General features: G+C 42.5%; 1 protein-coding gene across 2 annotated transcripts in view; it reads right to left on the bottom strand.

Moving 5' to 3' along the window:
- Window positions 1-25935, bottom strand: part of IRAG2 (inositol 1,4,5-triphosphate receptor associated 2) — a 209410-nt gene that overhangs the window by 158984 nt on the left and 24491 nt on the right. For both annotated transcript variants that reach the window (XM_077468738.1, XM_077468739.1), the window contains exons 7-13: window positions 22789-22947; window positions 13943-14060; window positions 9911-9961; window positions 9158-9235; window positions 8545-8601; window positions 5202-5261; window positions 4938-5002 (exon numbers count right to left, since the gene is read on the bottom strand). In XM_077468738.1, the coding sequence (XP_077324864.1) occupies window positions 4938-5002; window positions 5202-5261; window positions 8545-8601; window positions 9158-9235; window positions 9911-9961; window positions 13943-14060; window positions 22789-22947 (588 nt within the window). The remainder of the gene's footprint in view (window positions 1-4937; window positions 5003-5201; window positions 5262-8544; window positions 8602-9157; window positions 9236-9910; window positions 9962-13942; window positions 14061-22788; window positions 22948-25935) is intronic.

Below are 25935 nucleotides of genomic sequence, written 5' to 3'. Positions count from 1 at the left end.
TTGTCACAGTTATCAATAATAGCAAGATTTTCGATATGTCAGAATCCAGACATTTTGGTTATAGGAGGGTGGGGAGAGGAGCCACAAGTGTGCCTTGTTCACAGATTTGCTGATGTTTGTCACTTCCACTCACACGCAGGCATGGTCAGACGTGGGTCTGTCCTGGATGGGTAGAATTGCCTCCGTAAAAATGAAAGTCTTGCCCAGGCTACTATATTTTTTTTGCACTTTGCCTATCCAGGTCTCTGTTAATGCAACACGAAAGTTTCAATCCAAAAATCATTTTATTTGGGGCACCAACATCTCCAGAATAGCATGGGCCACGATGTATGTGCCTAAGGATGCGGGCAGATTGGGAGCACCCAACTTCAGGAAATACTATGTGGCTGCACAGCTTGCCCAACTAGGTCAATTTCATTGCTGACTACCGTCCAGATTGGGTTTCCTTAGAGGCCCAGGCAAGTTTCCCACTAGCAATGGATCTCGTCTTTTGGATTCCCCTCAAAAACATTGCAGGGCTATACTGAGCCCTACACTTTCCCACTCATTACAGCTGTGGGATGCAAGCTGCAGGATATGGCCTCTTCGTTCGGCCCATATCCCAGTGGCTCTTATTTTTCTATCTTGACCAAAGAGAAACACCCCCCCCCCCCCCCCCCCAAGAGATTCCGCTGCCAACAAATTAACCATTTTCTTAAATCTCTACAGAAGGACAGCCTTGACTTGGCAATTTGGACTGTGTTTGAAAATAGATGCAAGCAGGATGCTGCTCTGCAGGGAGGAGAAGGTGGGGGAGCATTACTATATTCTATAAAATGAATGGTTTATCACTCTGCTGATAGACTATCTTAACCTGTCCATAACCCCTGCTCTTGTTTACAGTTGGGAGTTCCTTATGCGAGATTGTACAATAGAACTATAAACGGGAAATACTCAGGAAGCTATAATCACTGTATTAAGGCTTTTTTTTTTAGGACGCCTTACAGTGATTAAACATTGGTGAGGTGTTGACCTCCAGATCCTTATGACTTGTTAGTTTGCATTCAGATTTTAAGAGCAGCTGTCTAGACAGCTATCTCCCAATGTTAACAAATTATCACTTTTGTTTTATGTGCAGAGCAAACAAGGATTGTTTGCTGCTCTGGAGAGGGGTCACTTTTTTGTTCTTTTCAAAAATAAGAAAAGATTGAAACAAAAAAAATATCTGGGGTGCAAAGGTTCGCCATCACTGTCCTAGGGCATAGAGATGAGCAGAGGCCATCTTTACGTCGCTCATCCCTATTTTCTCAGCCGCTGCCAGCGCTGGATTTGTTTTCAGGCTTCCCAATCTGCTAGGTAAGCCCGAAAAACACCGGAAAGTGACCCGGTGGTGAGAGACTTGCACCCGAGCGAACAATAAATAAATTCAAGTTAGACTTACCGGTAACTTGTTTTCCAATAGACTTTCAGGACAGCCATCCGAGAGATCATGGCTCCACCTCCAAAAAGGAAACACCTCCTCCAAAGACCGTGGTTCTCGGCCCTACTACAGATGCAGCTAAAACCTTACTGACATCTTCCTCTAAGACAGGATCTCCTCCTGCAGAACCTTCTCGTCCATCAAGATCTAGCAAAGCTAAGACTCACGGCTTGGTTTCTGAGGAGCAGCTCTTGAAGAGAAAAGGGTTCTCAGATAGGTTGGTGGCTACTCTGATGTCCAGTAGGAAGGTGGTCACAAGGGCAATATATTTCAAGTATTGGAAAGTGTTCAATTCCTGGTGCAAAACTTCTGCAAGGTCGCCAAGACAAGTTGCTTCAGTTTTGGAGTTTTTGCAAGAAGGGACGGACAATAATCTAGCAATCAGCACCCTCAAGGTGCAAGTGGCTGCACTGGGGGGTTTTCTTGGAGAAACCTATTGCGTCAGACACTCTAGTAACCAGGTTCTTCAAAGCTCTGTCTTGATCTAGACCGGTCATGACTAAGAATTGCCCAGTATGGGACTTGACTACTGTTCTGCAGGCCCTGACCAGGGATCCTATTGAACCTATTAATTTGGCCTTCCTGAAATGGATTACGTTAAGTTTTTTTTTTGTGGCCATTACTTCAGCTCTCAGAGTCAGTGAGTTGCAGGCCTTGTCAATCAGGGAGCCGTTCTTTTCTGTTTTTCCAGATAGGATAGTCCTAAAAACGGATCCTGATTTTTTGCCCAAAGTCGATTTAGAACCGATCTCAGGAGAGAAGTCTTCCTACATTCTGCTCTAATCCGTCGGGTAAGAAGGAAGAATTATTCCATACCTTGGATGTTAAGAGAGCAGTCCTAAGTTATTTGGAAGCTACTAAGGACTTTAGATATGCGGATGCACTATTTATTTTATTTTCAGGCAATAAAAAAGGGAAAGCAAACTTCCAGAGGAACCATAGCAAGATGGTCAAGGGTGGCTATTGCAAAAGCCTATTCCTGTGCTGGCCAGAGGAGTCCAGTGAGTGTCCAGGCTCATTCCACAAGGGCTACAGCGGTGAGTTGGGCAGAGAAAGCTGGCGCCACCCCCGAGCAGATATGTAAGGCAGCTACCTGGTCAAGTATGACGACATTTGCCCGCCATTATAGATTAGATCTCATAACGGCTGGGGATCAAGCTTTTGGAAGGAAAGTCTTACAGGCTGTTGTCCCGCCTGGAATGGAGTAAGTCTTGGTAATCCTCTTGGGTGGCTGTCCTGAAAGTCGTTTTACAAAATTCAAGTTAGACTTACCGGTAACTTGTTTTCCAATAGACTTTCAGGACAGCAGTAACCCGCCCTGTTTTTATGTTATTGCTGTAATACTATGATATAACTGTCACTTATGTGTTGCAGCCGGGGTCGGAGAGTCTCTACAAACAACTGAGGAGGCTGTGTGGAGGCTTTCTTTAAAAAGCTCTGATGGAGGAGGAGTGTCCTTTTAGGAGGTGGAGCCATGAGCTCTTGCATGGTTGTCCTGAAAGTAGTTTTGGAAATAAATGTTAGTTGGGCTATGGTATCTAGCTGCACCCATAACCCCGGTATCTAAAGTCAAAGATATAACGCATTTTCCCAGTTAGGCGGTCAGCAAGTGGTTTGTATTAAAAAAATTGGGTTACTGCTTGACATTTTTGACTATATTACAAACGTTCTGGACCAGGGTGGTGCTGTAGACATAGCATAGCTTGATTTAGGAAAGCATTTGATACATACCCCGATGACGTCAATTGTGACTAAATGCATAGGGTGGAGTTCCACGCTCGTAACACCACGCACACCAAAACCCACAAGGTAGTTTGATTGGATCCCAGGACTGGTATTTTGTATATACACAGGATTGCTGCTTTTATGATCAACACCATCAGTAATTAGTACTTTTAATAAATGTACCATACAGTTTTACACTATAGGGATATTTACGATTCATTTTCCCTACATGCTATGATGGAGCAATCTACACAATTACTTGTGATACTACTCTAACTAGAGGAGAAAAGGAGTGAATGGTTTCCATCTTAAATTATATTTACTTTATACAGCGCTTTTGACTAAGAGTCCATAATTTCTAGCAAGAAGCCACTTTTTACCCTAGGCGCAGTTGGGGGGATTCACCTTTTGGCTTGTCATCTATATCCATATATTGGACGCACTTGCTGGGTGTATATGAAATTGGAATCTTCATGTTGTGTTCTAAGGCACTGTTTTCTATGTTATCACATTACATTCTATTCACTGTTAGTGTGGCAAACCTTACCTTGTACATTTGATACAGTTCCACATAATGATCCAATACAAAAGTTGTATAAGCTAGGATTTAACCCTTGGGCGGTTCACAGGGCTGCTGTTAGAAATCACTGACCCACACACACACACACACACACACACACACACACACACACGGAATGGAATCCTGGACAGGGAAGGTGATCAGTGAGGTGGGGGGAGGGGGCAATTACAGGAGCTGATCCCCTGCAGCAGCTGAAAACGAATGAGGGAGAGGAGAAGCCAGCTTTTACCTGGCGTAGGGAGAGATACGGGGCATTAGGGGGGATCAGGTGCTTTAATTGCCCCCCCCCCCGCCCAGTTTACCAATCAGCCCCTCTCCTGCCCATATCCAATTCCCCTGCTACATGGGAATGCCACCGCCCCCCCACTGGCCTGGTACAGGACAACTGGTGGTACCCTCTTAGCAGCCCTAGAGGTTCAGTAGATATGCAGTTGCCTAAAGAACAGATACCAGAGTGTGGTTGTAAATGGGGTGAGTAATAGTGTTGGAGGTGTCCAACATGGAACATGATTTGGCATGGCTGGAAGATTGGTCAACACAATAGAGAAAAAAAAAAATTCCTTAACAGAGTACAACTTTTTTTTTTTTTTTTTGGGGTGGGGGGTGGTGTTAAGTGATGGCCAGCCCTACAGAGGAAAAAGATTTGGGGGTACTTATTTCAGATGGTTGCAAAATGAACTAACGGTGTGACCAGGCACTGGGAAAAGCGAAGCGAATTCTAGGATGCATCACTAGAGGGATCACCAGCAGGAGGAAGGAGGTCCCGATTTCCCTATAGAGATCTTTAGTGAGACCTCATTTAAAATACGGTGTCCATTTCTGTTTCTGGAGACCGCACTTACACAAAGTCAATAATAAAATAGAATGAGTCCAGAGACCAAGAGGTCTAAGTGGTAAAATATAATCGAGAGGTTAATATGTACAGTTTGGAGGAAGAAAGAGAAAGCGGCGACATGATTGAAACCTTTAAATACGTAAAAGGGGTGAATAAGGTTCAGGAGAGTAGTTTTTCAATATGGAAAAAGTTAAAATGGGAAAAAAAAAAAAAACACAAACTTTCTAGCGTTTTTTTTAAATATCTCCCAACTGCTGCAGATTGGCAGTCAGGTACACATTGACAGCGGACCGCAGTTTGATTTCAGCATTCTTTTTTCACAATAATAAAATACGTACGACAAAAGCTCTTGCTCCATCTGCTGCAGATTGTGCTCCAGCTTGTTCTTCTCTATTCTTAGATTCTGAAAGATTAATAGGAGAAGATGGATCATACAAGACCATACAACACATTCCAGACATTTCCCAAACCCCAGAAATGGTAATAAATTTATGAGGTTTACAAACTGGCTCAACAGATTGAGAATCTAGCGGCGCTTGGCCCGATAATAGAGCAAAATAACCAAAAAACAAAAAAAGTAGAAACAGACTTTGTGCTGTTACCTCGATAACAGAACTGTATTCCATCAGTGTGGACTTCAACTCTTCCATGTATAGGTCTTTCTGCAACACAAAATACAACTTGATTTTAAATTTACTTTCCATATTTGTATAGCTCTGACATATTCCACCAGCCCAGTGTAATAGACTATTAGGCTAGGCTCACACAAGTCAGTGCTCTGAAAAATGATCTGCAGTGTAACGCTTTTCAGAGTACGGATAAACAGCTGCTGTCAGGCGTTCAAGAGGCAATCCTGCTGCCTCCTAAATGGCTGTTTTTTTTTTGCTAGGCTGAATAGCAGTTTATAATGGAGCAAATGTGTTGCAACCACAGGGCAAGCATTTGTCTTGACGTTGCAGTGCAGAATCATTGACTTGATTGTTCAAATTTGACATGTAGTGCAGTCCGTCAACTCGACATGCCCCGTTAAGTTTGCCATGATACAAAGCATTGCATATGTAACATGTTAACACCCCCCCCCCCCCCCCGGGGCTAGATTTTACACTTTAGGTGGGCAGACAAGGGAGCAGTAAAACCAAGACCCAGACACCTGGTTTTACTGCCCCCCAGCCACCAGTGTGAAAAAGGCCTTATACATTAATATAGTAATTACAAATTTTACAGTGCTGTACAGAGAACACTGAGCCCTTACATCAGTCTCTGCACCAGAGGAGCTTACACTGTAATGTCCATTAGTGAACCACTGGCCTTGAGGGATTGCCTGTGCTTTTTTTGAGGGAGGGTCTGAGTTTGATGAATCTAGAGAGAATTCCTTTAAAGTTTTGGTATTAGGTCCATGGCAGGCTGTGAAGGGCAACCTGAAGCATTGCTCTTTGGAGACTCATGGTTGTCCAAGAGTGGAGTGTGGTGGAGGAGACAAAGGATCAATTCTTACTTCAGTGCCCCTTCAATATGGAAGTCTATTTGGTTGGGTATCTGGGGCTCTGGGCATCCCTTTCCTTTCTCGCTTGTGTTACACAGAGTGCTCATACTTTCAGACTCACTGTGATTTTGAGACACTATCTCGTTGGCTAGTAATTCACGTGGAATGCAAAACGTCAGTTTTTTTTTTTAAATTGGAAACAAGTCCTTTCTTCCTGTTGAGGAATGTCAGGTCCCTGTAGCCATTGTCTGTCAGTGTGCGGCTTTTCTCTCTATCCTTTCACGTCCCCTAGATTTTTATAAGATTCGATTTTTGGAAAAAGGCTTCATGCATGGGTTAAATGTTTAATTGTTTCTTAGCCTGAGGGTGTATTTATGTTATGTTTTGCATAATTTTGTAGTTTACTGATAATAAAATTATGTATCTTTATATATAGTTCTAGTCATGTTATTTGTAAGCCTATTTTTTTTTTTATTTTTATTTTTTTTAATATATGCAAATATTTTAACAAGCTGTATGTTTGCATATATCAACAAAAATTTACACTCCAACATCCCCAGTACAAAACACTAATATACATTAAGCCCCTGTTCACGTCTGTGCAATTTGACATGTCAAACTGCATACCAAATCGAAACCTATTGCTGGCAACAGCACCGTCCAAATCGGTGCGACGCCACCTGTGTGACACCGCACAGATTTCCAAAAGTAGTTCCTGCACAACTTTTGGTGGCTTCGGGGTGATTTTAAAAGACATCTGTGCATGAACACGCACAGATGCCTGTCAAATCGCAATGGTCAATGGTGGTTTGCAATAAAGTTTAGTTGAACTCTCACAATTTCAAACTCGCCCTCAATGTGAACAAGGGCTTAGATTGCATCCGGAATGTATTCACAGCACTTAACTTTTTCCACATTCTGTTATGTTACAGCCTTATTCCAAAATGGATTAAATTCATTATTTTCCTCAAAATTATACAAACAATACCTCATAATGACCACATGAAAGGTTTGTTTGAAATCTTTGCAAATTTATTAAAGTAAAAAAAAAACTAAATAAAATCATATGTACATAAGTATTCACAGCCTATGCCATAACACTCAAAATTGAGCTCAGGTGCATCCCATTTCCACTGATCATCGATGAGATGTTTTTACAACTTGGAGTCCACCTGTGGTAAAATTCAGTTGATTGGACATGATTTGGAAAAGGCACACACCTATCTATATAAAGGTCCTACAGTTAACAGTGCATGTCAGAGCACAAACCAAGCCATGAAGTCCAAGGAATTGCCTGTAGACCTTCGAGACAGAATTGTATCAAGGCAGAGATCTAGGCAAGGGTAAAGAAAAAGGTCTGCAGAATTGAAGGTCCCAATCAGCACAGTGGCCTCCATCATCCATAAATGGAAGAATTTTGAACCAGGACCCTTCCTAGAGTGGACCGCTCGGTCAAACTGAGCGATTGTGGGAGAAGGGCCTTAGGGAGGTGACCAAGAACCCGATGGTCACTCTGACAGAACTCCACCAATGGTAGAGTATGGTAGAGTGGCCAGATGGAAGCCACCCCCTCAGTAAAAAGGCATAGGACAGCCCGCTTGGAGTTTGCCAAAAGGCACCAGAAGGACTTTCAGACCATAAGAAAAAATTATCTGGTCTGATGAAACATAGATTGAACTCTTTGGCCTGAATGGCAAGCGTCATGTCTGGAGGAAACCAGGCACCGTAGTCATTACCTGGCCAATATCATCCCTACAGTGAAGCATGGTGGTGGCAGCAGAATGTTGTGGGGATGTTTTTCAGCAGCAGGAACTGAGATATTGGTGGCAAAAGGTACTTCAACAAAGTATTGAGCAAAGGCTGTGAATACTTATGTACATGGGATTTTTTTCAATTTTTTTTTTTTTTTTTTTAAATAAAATTTGCAAATATTCAAACTTCTTTCACGTTGTCATGGGCATTGTTTGTAGAATTGAGGAAAATAATGCATTTAATCCATTTTGGAATAAGTCTTTAACATAACAAAATGTGGAAAAAGTGAAGCGCTGTGAATATTTTCCAGACGCACTGTATATAGCTCCGACATATTTCACAAAGAACACAGACACACTCACATCAGTCTCTGGATCAGAGACTTCTGCATCATCTGCAAATATCAGGCCATTTATGAACACGGTAGAGTCCGATTTGGGGCCTGTGTTGACACATTTAAATTAGCAAATGCAGCATGCTTTTGAAATCACTTTGAGACTGTTCTGAGTTTAATCAAAATACATTAGGAGTGCATTTGACCACCTCCACTTTTATTTTTGCATTTCCATAGAGACTTACATTGTGAGAGAAGTTCTGAAGCGAACAAAAGCCTGTTGGCCCTTATTCAATGACTAATTTATTCTGTGTATTGCACCTTAAAACTGTATATCTATTTATGGTAGAAATATTCAGCACTACTTTGGCCTCACCACAAGGAGCCCGGCATCCTTCTTCTGTAGCGTGCTCTCAAATTCCGTCAGCTGTATCTGCAGACAAAACATTAAAAGGCAAGAGATAAGAATTCAAAACACAGATGAGTTAGTCACTTTTAAGTTGACATGTTCTCAACTGCATTCAGAATTACAGAATTAATCTAGTAGAATATGACTACTACTAGCTATATCATGACCTGGATGAATGAGAACCTTCAAAAACCATCACAGTACAGGTTTAGAAGATGGTCAGCGACATCAGAGGGCTATGTGGACATCAAGATATGATGTGAAATCCAGAAGATTGACAATTTGTTTCCGAGAGGCAAGAGGAAATTCTAGCAACACCTTTACCAACCTCTGTCCTGCCTGGCACACCAAGTCACATGGCCAGCCATTATTTTGGCTTGCAGGGCAAATGCTGCCAAAGAAAGCCCTGGGGCTCAGATGGGATGAAGGTGACCCCCAGACATGGGAAAAACTTTACTCCCAATAAGGGGCTATTGGAGATCAGCATTAAGCAGAGAGTTCCAGTCAAAGTTTTCTCAACTTTTAGGTTAAGTATTGCAAGGGATTATTTCAGCATTACCCAAAAGGTAGCAACAGATACCTGGAGAATGGCTGCTTTTTCTGAAACCTCACAAAAGGTCTTCCTTACTTCTTCCACTTCTAAGGTGCTGCGGTGATTCTGCAAAGAATGAAAAATTCAGTTACAAGTGAGTGAACCTGTGAGATTTGGTTTTGCTTTCATTTAAAAAAAGGAAAGGAAGAAAAAAATAAATAAAAATGGGCCGGGGGGTGGGGTGGGGGGTTATGGGGGAAAGAAGGATTTATGTATGAGGTTGCAATGAGCCTAGGGTTTTTTGAGAGTTATAACATCTTTAACCTGTCCTTAATGTGTTCCTGCATTGCTTGTACCAGAAAATGGTCCTATTCCCAGCTTTAACGTGTACTCTTTTCCCAAGCCAACTTCACGCATAGCCAATTGACAAAATTTCATCAAAAATATAAAAAAAAAAAGTTAAAATCTTTTTTTTTTTACAAAATCTATTTTTACAAAATCTATTTTTTTGTCTCGAACAAAGTGGATTTTATCGAGAAAATAAGTTTAAGGAAGCAATGACGCAGTAATATCAATTCAGCACAATTAGTACACATGGCTTGACACAGTCATCAGTATTATAACAAAAAGGAGAGGACATTTCAACAATAGGAGACATCAGTGCTTAAATCCTCAAAATAAGGTCAGTAGCACCAAGACCCATGGTATCCAGCCACAAGCCCCAAACTTTTCCAAATTGTGTTGGCAAATTAAGCTTTCCCAATCTGAGCTTTTTTTTTTCTTATAGTGACAACCACTTACCTCTTCTTGCAGGGAGCTGATCTTGTGAATCAAAGCAATGTTCTCCTTGTCCTGAAAAAACAAACATTATCAGCTGTACACGGTTACATTAAAAATTAAGGATTGCAAGATGCCAACTTGTTATAGGTTTTCCAGACATGTATGGGGGGGGGGGGGGGGGGTGAAGGGATTCTGCCATTACAGGAAGGGCTTCTTTACAGTAAGCAGTTTAACTGGGGGAATGTTTTGCTACAATGGACAATAATGGAATATTTTTACTCCGTATCCCAAAGGCCAAGTTTTTTTTTTTTTTTTTTTACCTGTGAAAGCTAGACATGTGCAGAGTAAAATATTTCGTTTCGGAATTTCGTTTTCGTCTGAAAACTTAATTTTTTTAGTTACTCCCGAAATTCGTTTTTATTTATTTCGTTTTTCGTTCAAAAATTGCATTCGTCCGAAAATCCACATGAATTACGGTCGAATCTGTCTTGGAAGGCTTATGGTGTCTGTCGAATGTATAAAGAAGATTCGACGGAGCTAACTATATAGCATACTTTAGAACCCTATTAAAGTCTATGGGACTCCAACGTTCAAAATCTAAAGTGCTAATTTTAAAGGCTAATTTGCAAGTTACTGTCCTAAAAAGTGTTTGGGGACCCGGGTCCTGCCCCAGGGGACATGTATCAATGCAAAAAAAAGTTTTAAAAACGGCCGTTTTTTCGGGAGCAGTGATTTTAATAATGATTAAAGTGAAACAATAAAAGTGTAATATTCCTTTAAATTTCGTAGGGGGGGGTTGTCTATAGTATGCCTGTGAAGGGGCGCATGTTTCCCGTGCTTAGAATTGTCCCTGCACAAAGTGTCATTTATGCAGGAAAAAAAGTCCTTTAAAATCACTCGCAGCTATAATGAATTGTCGGCTCCCGTAATACAGAGAACACTCATTGAAAGTCATTGATAAAAAAATAAATAAATAAATAAATAAAAAAAAAAGCGTGGGGGTCCCCCAAATTCAATTACCAGGCCCTTCAGGTCTGGTATGGATATTAAGGAGAACCCTGCCTCAAATTTAAGAAAAAATTTGACGTGGGGTTCCCCCTAAATATCCATAACCAGACCCCTCAGGTCTGGTATGGATATTAAGGGGAACCCCGCGTCAAATTAAAAAAAAAATTGACGTGGGGTTCCCCCTAAAAATCCATACCAGACCCTTTATCCGAGCACGCAACCTGGCAGGCCGCAGGAAAAGAGGGGGGGACGAGAGAGCGGCCCCCCCTCCCTCCTGAACCGTACCAGGCCACATGCCCTCAACATTGGGAGGATGCTTTGGGGGTCCGTGACCCCTCAAAGCACCTTGTCCCCATGTTGATGAGGACAAGGGCCTCATCCCCACAACCCTGGCCGGTGGTTGTGGAGGTCTGCGGGCGGGGGGCTTATCAGAATCTGGAAGCCCCCTTTAACAAGGGGACCCCCAGATCCCGGCCCCCCCCCTGTTTGAAATGGTAAGGGGGTACAAAAGTACCCCTACCATTTCACAAAGAAAGTGTAAAAAATGTTTAAATTAAACAAACACACTTTTTAAAAATTCCTTTATTAAAAATAAAAAAAAGATTCCAGCGGCGGTAATCCACTCTTGCTATCCAGCGACGGACGGTCAGCTCTCCATCGATGTCTAATGTCATCCAGCGCAGCGCAGCATCCTTCTTCTGTCTCCTCCACGGAGACACTGGAGGCATTCCGGCGCTGACGTTTCTTATATACGGAGGGCGGGGCCACCCGTCACCTGACCCCGCCCCCCTCTGACGCAAGGGGAAACCCGGGGTTCCCCGTGACGTATGGGTGACCCCGCCCCCCTCTGATGTAACGGAAACCTGCCTGTGTTACATCAGAGGGGTGCGGGTCACCCCTACGTCACAGGGAACCCCGGGTTTCCCCTTGCGTCAGAGGGGGGCGGGGTCAGGTGACGGGTGGCCCCGCCCACCCTATATAAGAAACGTCAAGCCGTCGGAATGTCTGTAGTGTCTCCTCCACGGAGACAGAAGAAGGATGCTGCGCTGCGCTGGATGACATTAGACATCGATGGAGAGCTGACCGTCCGTCGCTGGATAGCAAGAGTGGATTACCGCCGCTGGAATCTTTTTTTTATTTTTAATAAAGGAATTTTTAAAAAGTGTGTTTGTTTTATTTAACCATTTTTTACACTTTCTTTGTGAAATGGTAGGGGTACTTTTGTACCCCCTTACCATTTCAAACAGGGGGGGGGGCCGGGATCTGGGGGTCCCCTTGTTAAAGGGGGCTTCCAGATTCTGATAAGCCCCCCGCCCGCAGACCTCCACAACCACCGGCCAGGGTTGTGGGGATGAGGCCCTTGTCCTCATCAACATGGGGACAAGGTGCTTTGAGGGGTCACGGACCCCCAAAGCATCCTCCCAATGTTGAGGGCATGTGGCCTGGTACGGTTCAGGAGGGAGGGGGGGCCGCTCTCTCGTCCCCCCCTCTTTTCCTGCGGCCTGCCAGGTTGCGTGCTCGGATAAAGGGTCTGGTATGGATTTTTAGGGGGAACCCCATGTCAAATTTTTTTTAAATTTGATGCGGGGTTCCCCTTAATATCCATACCAGACCTGAAGGGTCTGGTTATGGATATTTAGGGGGAACCCCACGTCAAATTTTTTCTTAAATTTGAGGCAGGGTTCCCCTTAATATCCATACCAGACCTGAAGGGCCTGGAAATTGAATTTGGGGGACCCCCACGCTTTTTTATTTATTTATTTTTTTATCAATGACTTTCAATGAGTGTTCTCTGTATTACGGGAGCCGACAATTCATAATAGCTGCGAGTGATTTTAAAGGACTTTTTTTCCTGCATAAATGACACTTTGTGCAGGGACAATTCTAAGCACGGGAAACATGCGCCCCTTCACAGGCATACTATAGACAACCCCCCCCTACGAAATTTAAAGGAATATTACACTTTTATTGTTTCACTTTAATCATTATTAAAATCACTGCTCCCGAAAAAACGGCCGTTTTTAAAACTTTTTTTTGCATTGATACATGTCCCCTGGGGCAGGACCCGGGTCCCCAAACACTTTTTAGGACAGTAACTTGCAGAATCTTTTCTCTCTGTCAAATCTTTTTTCTCTGTCGAATATTTTCTCTATATAATCTTGGACTAATAGAGGTAAGGTTAAGCACATTCGACCACAGGTTCTATAGACAGATTGTTATCGTCAGAGTCATGTCGAATCTCCTATTCTATATCGAACTGTTGTAACAATGAAAACGAAAATAAAGCATTTATTTATGTCGGATCTTTCGTTTTTCGGATTTTGTGCTTTCGTTATCGTTTGTCAAAACGAAAACGAAAATAGCTGAAATTCGGACGAAAATGCATTCGGACGAAAACGAATGCACATGTCTAGTGAAAGCTGTATTTTGATCATTTAAAAAATCTACCCTTTTCCTTAAAAGGATTAGTGCCATCATCCACATACAGAAATAGAAGGGACAATCTAAATTAAACTGAGTAGCATCACTTTAATACTGGATGGTAACAAATAAAAACAAAACAAACATTCAATCCGCATTTGGTTTGCTACTCCATCCCATCCGAGTTGCAGTGGGCACTCTTCTCATAGCCTCCTCTCTCCCAGTATAATACCTCCCAGCTTTTTGAGATTGGAATGAGGGACACCTATTAGCGAAAGGTATGTAGGCATAGGACACCTCCTGCCACACCCCCTTAAAAGGAGAATTATACAAAAAAAAAATTAGTTAACCCAAGTGCTTTTTTTATACCACTACCATTTCTTTATATTGACCGTTGAAGTTTACAAATGCAGCGATTTAGAAATTGGATGAAAGGTTTAGCACTAGGAAACATTTTAAATAAAACGTGCATTTTATAATACAGCTATATAGATCAGACCAAAGTGAAGGACAAATGAGGAGGAAAGAGGGACATTGCTCCAAATCAGGGACATTCCCTCAAAAATCGGGGATAGTTAGGAGCTATGCAGTAGTAGTAGAGGCACCTCTTTATAAAGGACTCACCATCTGCTTGTTCTGGGCTACCAGCTTAGCTCTGGCCTCCTCCAGAAGAGTCATGTTTGATTTCATCTCCTCCAGCTCTCCCTTCAAAGCTCGAGCTTTGCTAATGGACTGCTGGGCACTACAAGATGCAAAACAAGAGCCCAGGGTCACAACTTACTGTCAAAATGAATGGCACTGTGACGCACACTACCACAAAGCAACAGTTTGAATGCAGCCTCCTTAAATTATGAAGGATAAAGGATGACATGAGGAGCTTCTGAAGCAGTCTCTCTCTCCACCGCTCCCCATCTTTTTACACCCGATCGGGGATTAAAGCGGAATTTCACCAGAAATTTTTTTTTTTTAAGTCAGCAGCTACAAAAAGTGTAGCTGCTGATTTTTAATAATCAGACACTCATCTGTCCCACGGTCCATCGATGCAGGCGTACGAAGCCTCCCTCCACTCCACGGCACTGGCATTCTTACTGTGGGTGCCTCTAAAAAGGTATCCAGTCCCCCGTTTCCACTAGTGCAACTTGTCATGCAACTTTGGACACAAACTCGCATGACAAGTCACAGCCCATTGATTTCAATAAGACCTGTTCCAATCTGTGTGACTTACAGTTACAGCAACTTAGAAAAGGTGCCTGTGCTACTTTGATGCAACTTTGAGTACCAGAGAATGTAAAGTTGTATCAAATTGGCATTAAAGTCGCACAACTTTGGAGTTTCACTAGTGGGAACGGAGCTTTACAGTCAGCTAAAAAGATCATTGGTGTCATGCTAATGGCTCTTCCAAGTGGTGAAGGACCTTGAAATATGAAGGCAACAGAATTGGATTTATGACAGCTCATGGAACTCCTAGCAACCTCTGGAGAAACCCAATTGTTCCTTCAGAGTTTGCTAGGAGTTCCTTGAGCGGTAGATCTGATATTGCCTTCATTTTTGAAGTCCATCACAAAATGGCTGTTCCAACGTAAGGTCAGTGGTGGCAGCTTCTGTACGTTTGTCTTGACAGGATGCCATCAAGAGGGTACAATCGCATGTGTGTTACCGCGAAAATAAATATAAATATTACATACATACATACATACACCTAAGCTTTAAAAAAAAAAAAAAAAAAAAAAAAAAAAACAAACAAACACACATCATATGCTAAGATTTGCTCTTTGCAAACTTTTTAAATTTTCTGTCATCCCAAAATATCTGCAGATTAATGAGTAATGTACATCCTCTGTGTACAGAACTTTGTTAAACAAAACTCCATTTCCATATGTAAATATAACAGTATAGAACAATATGCCTGAGGTCTGTAGCGTCATTGTTTTGCAGCAATGGCTGAAATAGCCCATACATCATTCATGTCAGCTGAATCTGCAACAAAAAGTCCCTTTCCAAAAAAAAAAAAAAACACACACACACACACACACACACACACACACACACACACACACACAAATCAAATTCTCTGTAAGGCTGGGTTCACACCGCTGCGATGCGGGAACGCCGCAAATCCGCGGCGTTTTCCCGCATCGCACACCTCCCGCCGGCAGTTCACACTGCCCTATGCGGACGGCTGGGAGTGTCAATGTTATGTTAATGACACCCCCAGATCCGTCCGCATATCGCAGTGCGATCTGCCGACTCGCACAGGAATCGGATCGCATGGTGTGAACCCCCATGCGATCCGATTCTGTTGCGGACCAAAAAAAGGGTCCCGTGCGAGTTTGCTGCGGGAGCGCTGCGAATTCAGCCATACTATCTGTATGGCTGAACTCGCAGCGCTACGGAGATCGGATGTGATTTGCTGTGCGAATCACATCCGGATCTCCCCCCGCAGCAGTGTGAACCCAGCCTTAAAGTTCTCATATTGGTAGGTTCATCGTGAAGCCAAAGGACAGTTATGTTTTAATTGCCCAGACACCTCAGACTAAGGACACAGATACACTTAAAGGGTATCCAATGTAAATTTCTATATTTTTTTCCTAATTATGGGTTGCAAATGGTAAAAAACAAACCTCCATCAAGTTTTCACCTTTTTAAAGTGACCAAAAATTGGAATTCCTATAACTTTGTCACTCAGACAATGGTCCACAAGAACCTATCCATTCCTGGATTGTAACCTTTAACGAGCAGGGTCGTCCGATTTCTCCTGTATTGAAACCGCACTGTCTGTCCTCATGTTGTAAAGCGCTGCTCAAACTGTTGGCACTATATAAATCCTATATACTACTACTTTCAAAACTGAAATGTTTTGGCCACAGACATACTTTGGGTGTCAGCTAGATACGCAGACAGGATACAACAATCCCCAAAAAATAAAGCAGATCGTAGCACAAACATCCAGGCTCCACTAGACTAAAGCCCCATACACACTATCAGTTTTTCCTTCAGATTTACCAAAACCATATGATATGAGGTCAAACCTTAGGAATTTCAATTTGTATGCAATCAGGCAGGCCCTTGTACTACATGGTTTTGGTAAATCTGAAGGAAAAAGTCAGCAGAAAATCTGATAGTGTGTATGGGGCTTTAGTTTGATTGTATTAGAAGGGAAGGACCCCCATAGGCGGAGATGCAGGATGACAAGCAATCTACTCATTGAGGAACCACAAATCAAATTAGCTTTCCAACCAATCGAAGCTCCCTTTCAGAGGTTCTTGCAAGGTGCTGCAGATATAAGATGATACATACAGGAAGGAGTCCTGTTGACTCAGTTGACTTATACAATATGTTTATTTCCTCATAAAAGATCTTGCCAGTGCACTCCAGGGCTTTTAAGCTCCCTTCATCAGGGCTCAGACTTTGGATGAAAGGTAAAAACATTTAAAAAAATAAAAATAAAAAAAAAGGTGCCGGAGTATTATTGGCACAAAAGATAATAGGATTTTTATAACAGATTACCTGTAAAATCCTTTTCTTGGAGTGCATCACGGGACATGGAGCACCATAGTAATAACTATATGGGTTAAAGACCATCTTTAGGTGAATGTGCACTGGTATAACCAAAAAGGAAACAGAAGTGCCCCTCCCTATAGAACCCCTCCCATACCGGGAGTATTTCAGTTTTTGTAGCAAAGCAATATACACACATACACACATCCCAATAGGGGGGAGGGACCTCTGTGTCCCATGATGTACGCCAAGAAAAAGGCTTTTTATAAACAGCTTACCTCTAAATTCCTATTTTTTTTTTCAAATTGTACATCACTGGACACAGTGCACCATAGTAATGACTATATGGTATGTTCCAAAACAATGCCACCTGAAGGGAGGGAGACACAAAGCAAATAGCCACTGCCAGGCGTGAGGACCTATACTGCTGCCTGCTGCACCCAAAGGCGGGGTCCTCCTGCCATCTTACATCCATTTGATAGAATCGAGAACGTATGTACGGACGACCAAGTAGCGACTTTGCAAACCTGAGCCACAGAGGCTTGGTGATGCACTGCTCATGAAGAAATGACTACCTGGGTAGAGTGCGCTTTAATCTTAAAAAGGGAGGAACCCTTTTTAGGCCGTAAGCCTGACTAATCACCTGACGAATCCACTTAGCAACAGTCAATTTTGAGGCTGCCTGACCCTTTCTAGGACCTTCCGGCAACACAAACAAAACGGTTTTCCATATCTGAGCAGTCACTTTCAGAAAGGCTTTAATTGCTCTCACTACATCAAGAGAACATAAGTTTTCTTCTGCAGAATGAGGTTCTGGGAAAAAGGAAGGTAAGGGAACATCTTCATTCAGATGAAAATCAGACACTACCTATGGCAAAAAGGTTGGGTGCGGATACAGCACAACCTTATCTTTGTGAATTATTAAGTATGGCTCTTTACAGGAGAAAGCAGACAGTTCTGATACTCTTCCTGCAGAGGTTATCGCAACTAGGAATATCAATTTCCTTGTCAAAAGGATCAAAGGAATATTCCATATAGGTTCAAAGGGTTGTCTTTGCAACACCGACAAAACCAGATTCAAATCCCATGGGCACAAGGGTATTCTAACTTGCAGAGTTATCCGAGTTACCCCTTGTATGAATGCCCAGACTAAAGAGTGCAAAGCAAGCAGCCTTTGGAAAAACACTGCCAAGGCCGAAATCTGACCCTTTATTGTACTCCAGACCAGCTTCGTTTCTATTCCTAATTGTAGAAAGGCCAAAATTCTTCCTACGACACCCTTACGAGGATGCCAACCCTTTGTTTCACATCAAGTGATGTAGGCCTTCCAGACCCTGTAATAAATGGTCCCGGAGGCCGGCTTTCTGGCATTAATCAGGGTGGTTACTATCGAACCTGAATGCCCCCGATTTTTTAGAATGTGGGCTTCAACAGCCACACCGTTAAATTTAGCGTTTGTAAGGCAGGATGAAATACTGTCCCTGCGACAGCAGGTCCGGACAAGTTTAAAGAGTCAAAGACTCGCCTACTGCCATTCTCACGATCCCTGCATTCCAGGGTCTTCTGGGCCATGCCAGGGCCACTAGGATTATTGGCTTCCTAGGAAGCAACCGTGGTAGCAGCTGAACTGGAGGGAATGAATCAGTGAAAACTGATTTCACAGGATCACCAAGACATCTACTCCAAGTGGATCCCTTGTTCTCGCCACAAAGTTGACCCACTTCTTGTTGAACCTGGACGTCAATAGATCTACATCCAGCGTACCCCATCTTTGGCATATGTCCAAATAGACATTGGGATGTAGAGACCATTCTCCCGGCAACAACTGTTGACGGCTCAGAAAAGCTGCCTGCCAGTTTTCCACTCCTGGAATGTAAACTGTGGTGGCTAACCCGAAAGGCAAGGCCACGAACTGAAAGTGGCGCTGCTTTACCGCAAAAACTTCTGGTGAGCGGGAAATATTGGCACATGTAGATATGCATCCTTGATATCTATGGATGCTAGAACCTCTCCTCCCCATAGGGTGGAAACAACTGACCAAATTGTTTTCATTTGAAAGGAGTGGATGTTTAACAACTTCAGCCCTGGAAGGATTTACCCCCTTCCTGACCAGACCACTTTTTGCGATTCGGCACTGTGATGCTTTAACTGACAATTGCGCGGTCATGTGACGTGGCTCCCAAACAAAATTGGCATCCTTTTTTTTTCCCCACAAATAGAGCGTTCTTTTGGTGGTATTTGATCACACCTGCGGTTTTTATTTTTTGTACTATAAAAACAAAAATGCGACAATTTTTTTTTTCAAAAAACAAACACACGCTTTTTTAAAAAAAAGGTTTGCTATAATAAAATATCCCCCAAAAAAAAAAAAAAAATAATATATATATATATATATATATATATATATATATATATATATATATATATAAAGTTTTTCCTTAATTTTAGGCAGATACGTATTTTTACATATTTTTGGGTAAAAAAACAAACAAAAAAAACCCCGCAATAAGCAATTGTTTGGTTTGCGCAAAAGTTATAGCGTCTACAAAATAGGGGATAGTTTTATGGCATTTTTATTAATTTTTTTTTTTTATACTAGTAATGGCAGCGATCAGTGATTTTTATCATGACTGCGACATTATGGCGGACACATCGGACAATTTTGACACATTTTTGGGACCATCGGCATTAATACAGCGATCAATACTTTAAAAAATTGCTTTGATTACTGAAAAAATGTCACTGGTAGTGAAGTGGTTAACCACTAGGGGGCAGGAAGGTGTTAAGTGTGTCCTAGGGAAGTGTTTCTAACTGACTGGGGGATGAGCTTGATTACAGGGAGCAGACGATCAGTGTCCTGTCATTAGGCAGAAAGGGTAGATGCTGTTTACATGAGCATCTCCCCAATCTTGAGCTCTGTGACACGATCATGGGTATAACCCGTGGCAGTCGAGTCTGCGGGTCCCGAGGTCACGGAGCTCGCAACGGGAATTTCAATGTAATGTACGGGTACGTTACTTTACACAGCCATGCCATTCTGCCAACATATATGCCCACAGCGGTTGGCAACTGGTTAAGAAGTGATTCAGATTCCCGAGATCTAGAATGCGTCTGACATCTCCAATTTGGTTTTGGTACCATGAAGAGATTTGAATAAAACCCCATTTTCCTCTATTCTGAGGGAACCACCGCAGTCTACCCCCCCCCCCCCCACTTGATTGAGTGGGGGCGCCCCTTCACAAGGAAGCATTGGAATTCTGTTTTGTGGACTTCTGACCCCAGGGCTTTTTGTAGCCCTGTGTCTGGTTATGAAGCTTACCCTTTGCCCCTGGCGGTGGAGGCCATCGATACCGCCTGGAGGCTGTTGTCTCAGGCATAGGAGGGGAAGTCTTGAAAGAAGCCATCTTTTCTTTCTTAACCGGCAGAAGGGTACTCTTTCCCCCATAAAGCTTTTGGATATACTTATCCAAATCTTCCCCAAACAACCTCTCCATGAAAGGGAAACCCAGCCAAGAGCTTCTTGCATGGCAACTCGGCCAAAGTCATGTATCAACATATGCGCAAGGCGAGACGCCTGATGGATGGAATCCTTGATAGTGTCTACTGCAAAGTATAGGGCCCTAGGTAGCTCAGCTAAACTTTGGGCCTCATCAGCTTGAGCAGGAACTTTTTCAATAATCTGTTTGAGTTCATCCCGAAGGGATTGACAGATGCCTATTGTTGCTACTGCATGCTGTACCATCCACAGCAAATGAGGCCTTTAGTAGAGATTACAACTTTTTATCAGTTGGATCTCTAAATACTTGTACATTGTCCACTGGAAAAGTTAAACTACTGTTCACAGAAGAGATGGCAGCATCCACTGCTGGCAAATCCCATCTCTTGAGAAATTTTTCTCCATAGGGTAAATAAATGAAAATTTCTTATTTGGGTGATCCCAATCAGAATAAATCAGTTGCTCTAGTAACGGGTGAATAGGGAAAGCATGAGAACCCTGTGGGGGTTTTAGCAAACCCAAAGAGGAGAAGGAAACCTCATCCACCGCTGCAGAAGGGAACTTATAGCCAGAGCGGACCAAGTTCGTAAGGGATTAAATTAGCAATTTCTGAGGTTGAGAAAGGTTCTTCTGATGCTGAATCCGAAGAGGAGTCACCTGAACTTCCTTCCCTCAAAAAAGGTACCCCCACTATCTGCCCATTGTTGTTCCAAAACGAGAAGGTCAAGGGCAGGAGAAGGGGAGCTGCTGCGTTTTCTCACCTCCTGGGAGGATGATGCAAACCATTTGGCTATTTTTCCCTCCAAACCAGCCAGAGCCAAAGCTAAAATCGTCCTTGGTGACGAACGCCGAAGCTGACATGTTGAGGGTAGCCACCATGCCTGTGAGACAAGATGGCTCAGATAAGCCAGATGCTCCGGGTCCTTCAGGGTAGGATAGAACTGCGGGCATGCGACTAGGAGCCTCAGGCTCTGACTGCAGTGGCTTTGCACTACTCCCTGATGAATTACTCCTCCTACGGGAGGACATAGTCCCAAGCACAAAAAAAAGCAGAGGTACTAAACAGAATGCATCTACTGCCGGGCTTTAGTCTAGCAATCTACAGAATATGCTGCTATAAATGCTCAGTCTCAATGCTGAGTAAATGTGCCCCTTGGAAATGCCTGTATACACACATCCATAAAGCTTACAGGCCCTTGTGCGCTCTGTGTCTCTCCGTCAGCCAACCAGACACTCCCAGAGTGTAAATCTTTTAAGCAGCGAGCCTTGTGCTCCATGTGCATGCCAGCGGCGTTTAAGCCATGCCCCCCATGGACTCGGGCCCGGCCCCCTTAAAAATAAAAAATTTAATAAAAAAGGATCCCTTTCCCACGCTCTGTGTGGATATAGCTGGACCTGTAGTGAGGGTGGATCGGGGGAACCTGCCCTCTGATGGTGGGTGGTCCCCCTCCAAACCCCTACTGATGGCTGACAGCAGGACAAATAGCCTTTGCTGACACTTGAGCTCATCACAGGGGAAGTGTGGAATGCTGGAAGTCAGGTATGTAGCTTTTACAACCTCTAGTGGCAAAACACAGGCAAGGCATTGCATACTCACACCAGAAAGATCAAGTGGAGAAAAAAATAAAATAAATAAATAAATAAAACATACATACACCTATACCCTGTCTTTCCGACTTACCTGATGCCCGCCGCAGGACTGCTGGAAATTATCACAGACCGATCCAGCCTTCACACATCACAGCGGGCCATGTCATGCTGGCTGTATTAACATGACCAAGGTGCCACATCCCAGGGTCCAGCTCTCAAAAGGGAAGCATTGCTGTCAAAAACCTTGTCGTTTCTTGTACGAGGCCAGGGTACCATCGTTTAGCTTTGATCCCATCAGGGATTACTTAGCGGAGCTCTCTTTAGCACTTCATCAGCCAGTTTCCTTTTTGGCTATACCTGTGTCCATTCACCTTAAAAAAGGTGGCCTATAACCCATATAGTTATTAATATAGAGTTCTGTGTCCCGTGATGTATGACAAAGAAATTGATGTCAACATCCATCCTGTTTTCAGCTAGTACACCTTTTTTCTGGTGCTCTCTATCCCATATCTAGTGCAGTGTATCTAGAGCGCCTCCCATAGGCCTCCTTGTGTTTGATAGCTGCCCTAAGGGATTCACAGAAAAAAAAAAAAAAAGAAACACACCCGGAAAAAAAATAAAAATAAAAATAAAACACACTTATCCGAAGTCAGATACACACTACAAAGTTTAAAAAATATATATATAATAATAATAAAAATATATATTTTTACACACTATTTTTACACTCAGGAATTTGACAGTGTTGACAAATTTAAATAAAGGTCTGTTCCTGCACACACAGCAGACATCTTGGCTACTAATCCCCAACAGAATTAGCAATATGTTACATCTCTGTACAGTCAGGGGATGCATGTGTATGTGCATAGAGCACAGGGGGCGTTACCTCTTCCACTGGCTGCGCAGCTCTTCGTTCTCCTCCAGAAGACGGTGGTTGGTCTCCTCCTGCGCCTCCAGGGCGCTCTTCAGCTTGGCCTTCTCCTCCTGCAGCTTCTGGTTGTTGTACTGCAAGTCGGCGACACAGGTGATGAGGTCTGAAGTATCACTGTAGAGACAAAAATGAAAACCTGTCATATTTTATTTATGAAATTATATTTGATTGATTATAAAATAGCCATGTGTGTGGCAGATATACCATTATTGTATAAAAGGAAGCGAGTATAAAGGGAATACATAGGGGTACCGCAAAGCAGGAAAGTTCTGTTTTTTTTTTTCCCCATAAAAAGTATAGATCAATGTGATTAGCCATTTTTAATATGGGCCACTGAGGTCAGAATAACTGCCATTATCTCAGATTGAAAACATGCAGGCTCTAATGACAAGAAACATCCACAAAGCGCCTGAAAACCAGAGATGCTATTGTCTATTTAAACATGCACAAATATAAAACCGTATATATCTATTCACACAACATTAACAAAGATATTGGGATGCCTGCCTTTACACGCACTTTAAATGGCATCCCAGGCTTAGTTCATAGGATTTAACAAGGAGTTGGCCCATCGTTTGCAGCTACAAACAACAGCTTCATCTCTTTTGGGAAGGCTGTCCACAAGGTTTACCTATGGGAACGTTTGATCATTCTTCCAGAAGTACATTTGTGAGGTCAGGCATTGATGTGGACAAGAAGTCCTGGCTCGCAGCCTTCCCTCTAATTCATCCCAAAGGTGTTCTGTTGGGTTGAGGTGAGGACTCTGCAGGCCAGTCAAGTTTCTCCACCCCAAACTCGTTCATCCATGTCTTTATAGACCTTGCTTTGTGCATCGGTGTGCAGTCATGTTGGAACAGGAAGGTGTCACCCCCAAAGTGTTCCCACAAAGTTGGAAGCATGAAAATTGTCCAAAATGTCTTAAGAGTTCATTGGAACTAAGGGGCCAAGCCCAACCCCACACCATAATCCCTGACTCCACCAATGATTTGCACCAGTGCACAAAGCAAGATCCATAAAGACATGTATGAATGAGTTTGAGGTGAAGGAACTTGACTGCCCTGCATAGAGTCCTGAACTCAACCGGACAGTACACCTCAGGGATAGAATTAGTGCTGAGGCTGTGAGCCAGACCTTCTCATCCACATCAGTGCCTGACCTCACAAAAAAGCTTTTGTAAGAATGACCAAACATTCCCATAGACACACTTCTAAACCTTGTGGACAGCTTTCCCAGAAGCGTTGAAGCTGTTACAGCTGCAAAGGGTGGGCCAACTGCTTATTGAACCCTACAGACCAAGACTGGGATGCCATTAAAGTGCATGCGCACCAATACTTTTGAAATTATATACACACACACAAACTTTCTTTGTTCAACGACCATAGGGTGGTGGATTTTCTTTTATACTGCATTTCACCAATCTTTTTGCCATTTTGAAAAACCCAGCAATGACATTTAGTTTGCTGCGTACACTACGAATACAACTGTTGCCAATTATATAATTGGGCTAACTTTACTTTTTTTTATTCATTGAAGTGTATTTTTTCCCACAAAAGTGCGTTTGAAAAGACCACTGGGCAAATACAGTGCGACATAAAATATTGCAGCAATTGACATTTTATTCCCTAGGGTCTCTGCTAAAATATATAATGTTTGGGGGTTCCAAGTAATTTAGCAAAAAAAAATATTGATTTCAACTTAAGAAATAAATGTCAGAAAAAGATTTAGACTTTAAGTGGTTAAACTTCCTGAATTTACACGTTGCAAAAAACTTGGCAGACTGCCTGGATTTGCGCTTTACACACAAGTTTATCCCTTTGACCTAAGAAGGAAGAGTTAGTTACAATGTTTCATGTTAAAAACCTGGCAGAAGGATGTCTTCTTTTGACAGTTGAGTGAGCAGATAAGTCTCTCCACTTGTTATATGACAGAATCGGCAAACTCTGCAATATAGACCGTCAGGGGGGTTGAATCGAGATCACAATTTTTTAATGCTTAATTGTGCAGATCTACTACATATAATTTCTCTAGACCAGCTTTCTGCTAGTGACATTGGTGGGCCATGCCTGAGCAATGTGGTCAGTTGTAATCTCCATGACTGTGACAACACAGGAACATAACATGGTTATCCTACTACAGGAAGTACAAGGAAGGGCCTTCTCAGAAGCATCACTAGCTACTATTTTAATGAAAAGTAAATGCATTGAAAAATATTTTAAGTGACCATTAGCATGTTAAAGATTATGGGAGAGATTTTTTTGATCAAGTTTGACATCTAGTTTACGTCTACTTTAGATGCAATCTTAAAGGAAAATTAGGTGAGAATTTACAAGTGAAAACAAGTCAAGTCCAGCAGCATTAGAAACAATATTCATATTTTTTTTTTAGGTGATGTAGTTTAGGGATGGCCAAGTTTAGGGTTCCGATTAGAACTTGACCTTATCGGAGGAGTGAGTTGTATTAACACTGATCTTCTGTGGTAGCCTGAGAATGTAGTTCACATGTAGAGCTAATTACTGGAAGCTGCTATTGCGGAAGGCCTTTGCATAACAGCACTTACTGTGTGCAACCGAAAGTCTCAAAATGAGGAAGTTTGTGATGTTTTATGAAAATAAGATGCTCAGCAGATAGGGTAGAGATGATAATGAGCTTCTTAGGGGTACCCCCCAAACCATTTTTAAAGGAGGAACATCTACAGTAGGCAAGAGGATTTTTCCTTTACCTAGAGAGGAACTTAATGTTTTTTTGTCTTCTGGATCAGCTGGGTATAGTGTTCTGTTTTATTTATAAATTTTTTCTGTTGGTTGAACTTTATAGACTTGTATCTTTTTTCAACCTATGCAATTCTATATCCATTTGGCAAAGTCCTCTAGAATCTGTTGACATTTGGTAGGTGCAGTCCATTTTAGATTTTTTGCTGTATTCAGCCTTGCCAAAGCGATCCTACACCGATCAACCATAACATTATGACCACTGACAAGTAAAAGTGAATAAAATTATCTTGCGACGATGGCACCTGAAAGTGGGTGGGATATATTAGGCAGCAAGTTTATAAAAAAAAAAAAAAAAAAACTGAAGTTGATAGAAAAATAAAAATGGCCAAGT

This window comes from Lithobates pipiens, unplaced genomic scaffold (assembly GCF_037356315.1).
Source record: "Lithobates pipiens isolate NorthernLeopardFrog02 unplaced genomic scaffold, aLitPip1_a1.2 Scaffold_8, whole genome shotgun sequence".
Taxonomy (NCBI): Eukaryota; Metazoa; Chordata; class Amphibia; order Anura; family Ranidae; genus Lithobates; species Lithobates pipiens.
Note: the sequence above shows the minus strand (reverse complement) of the source record. Positions and strands in the feature narration are given on the sequence as shown.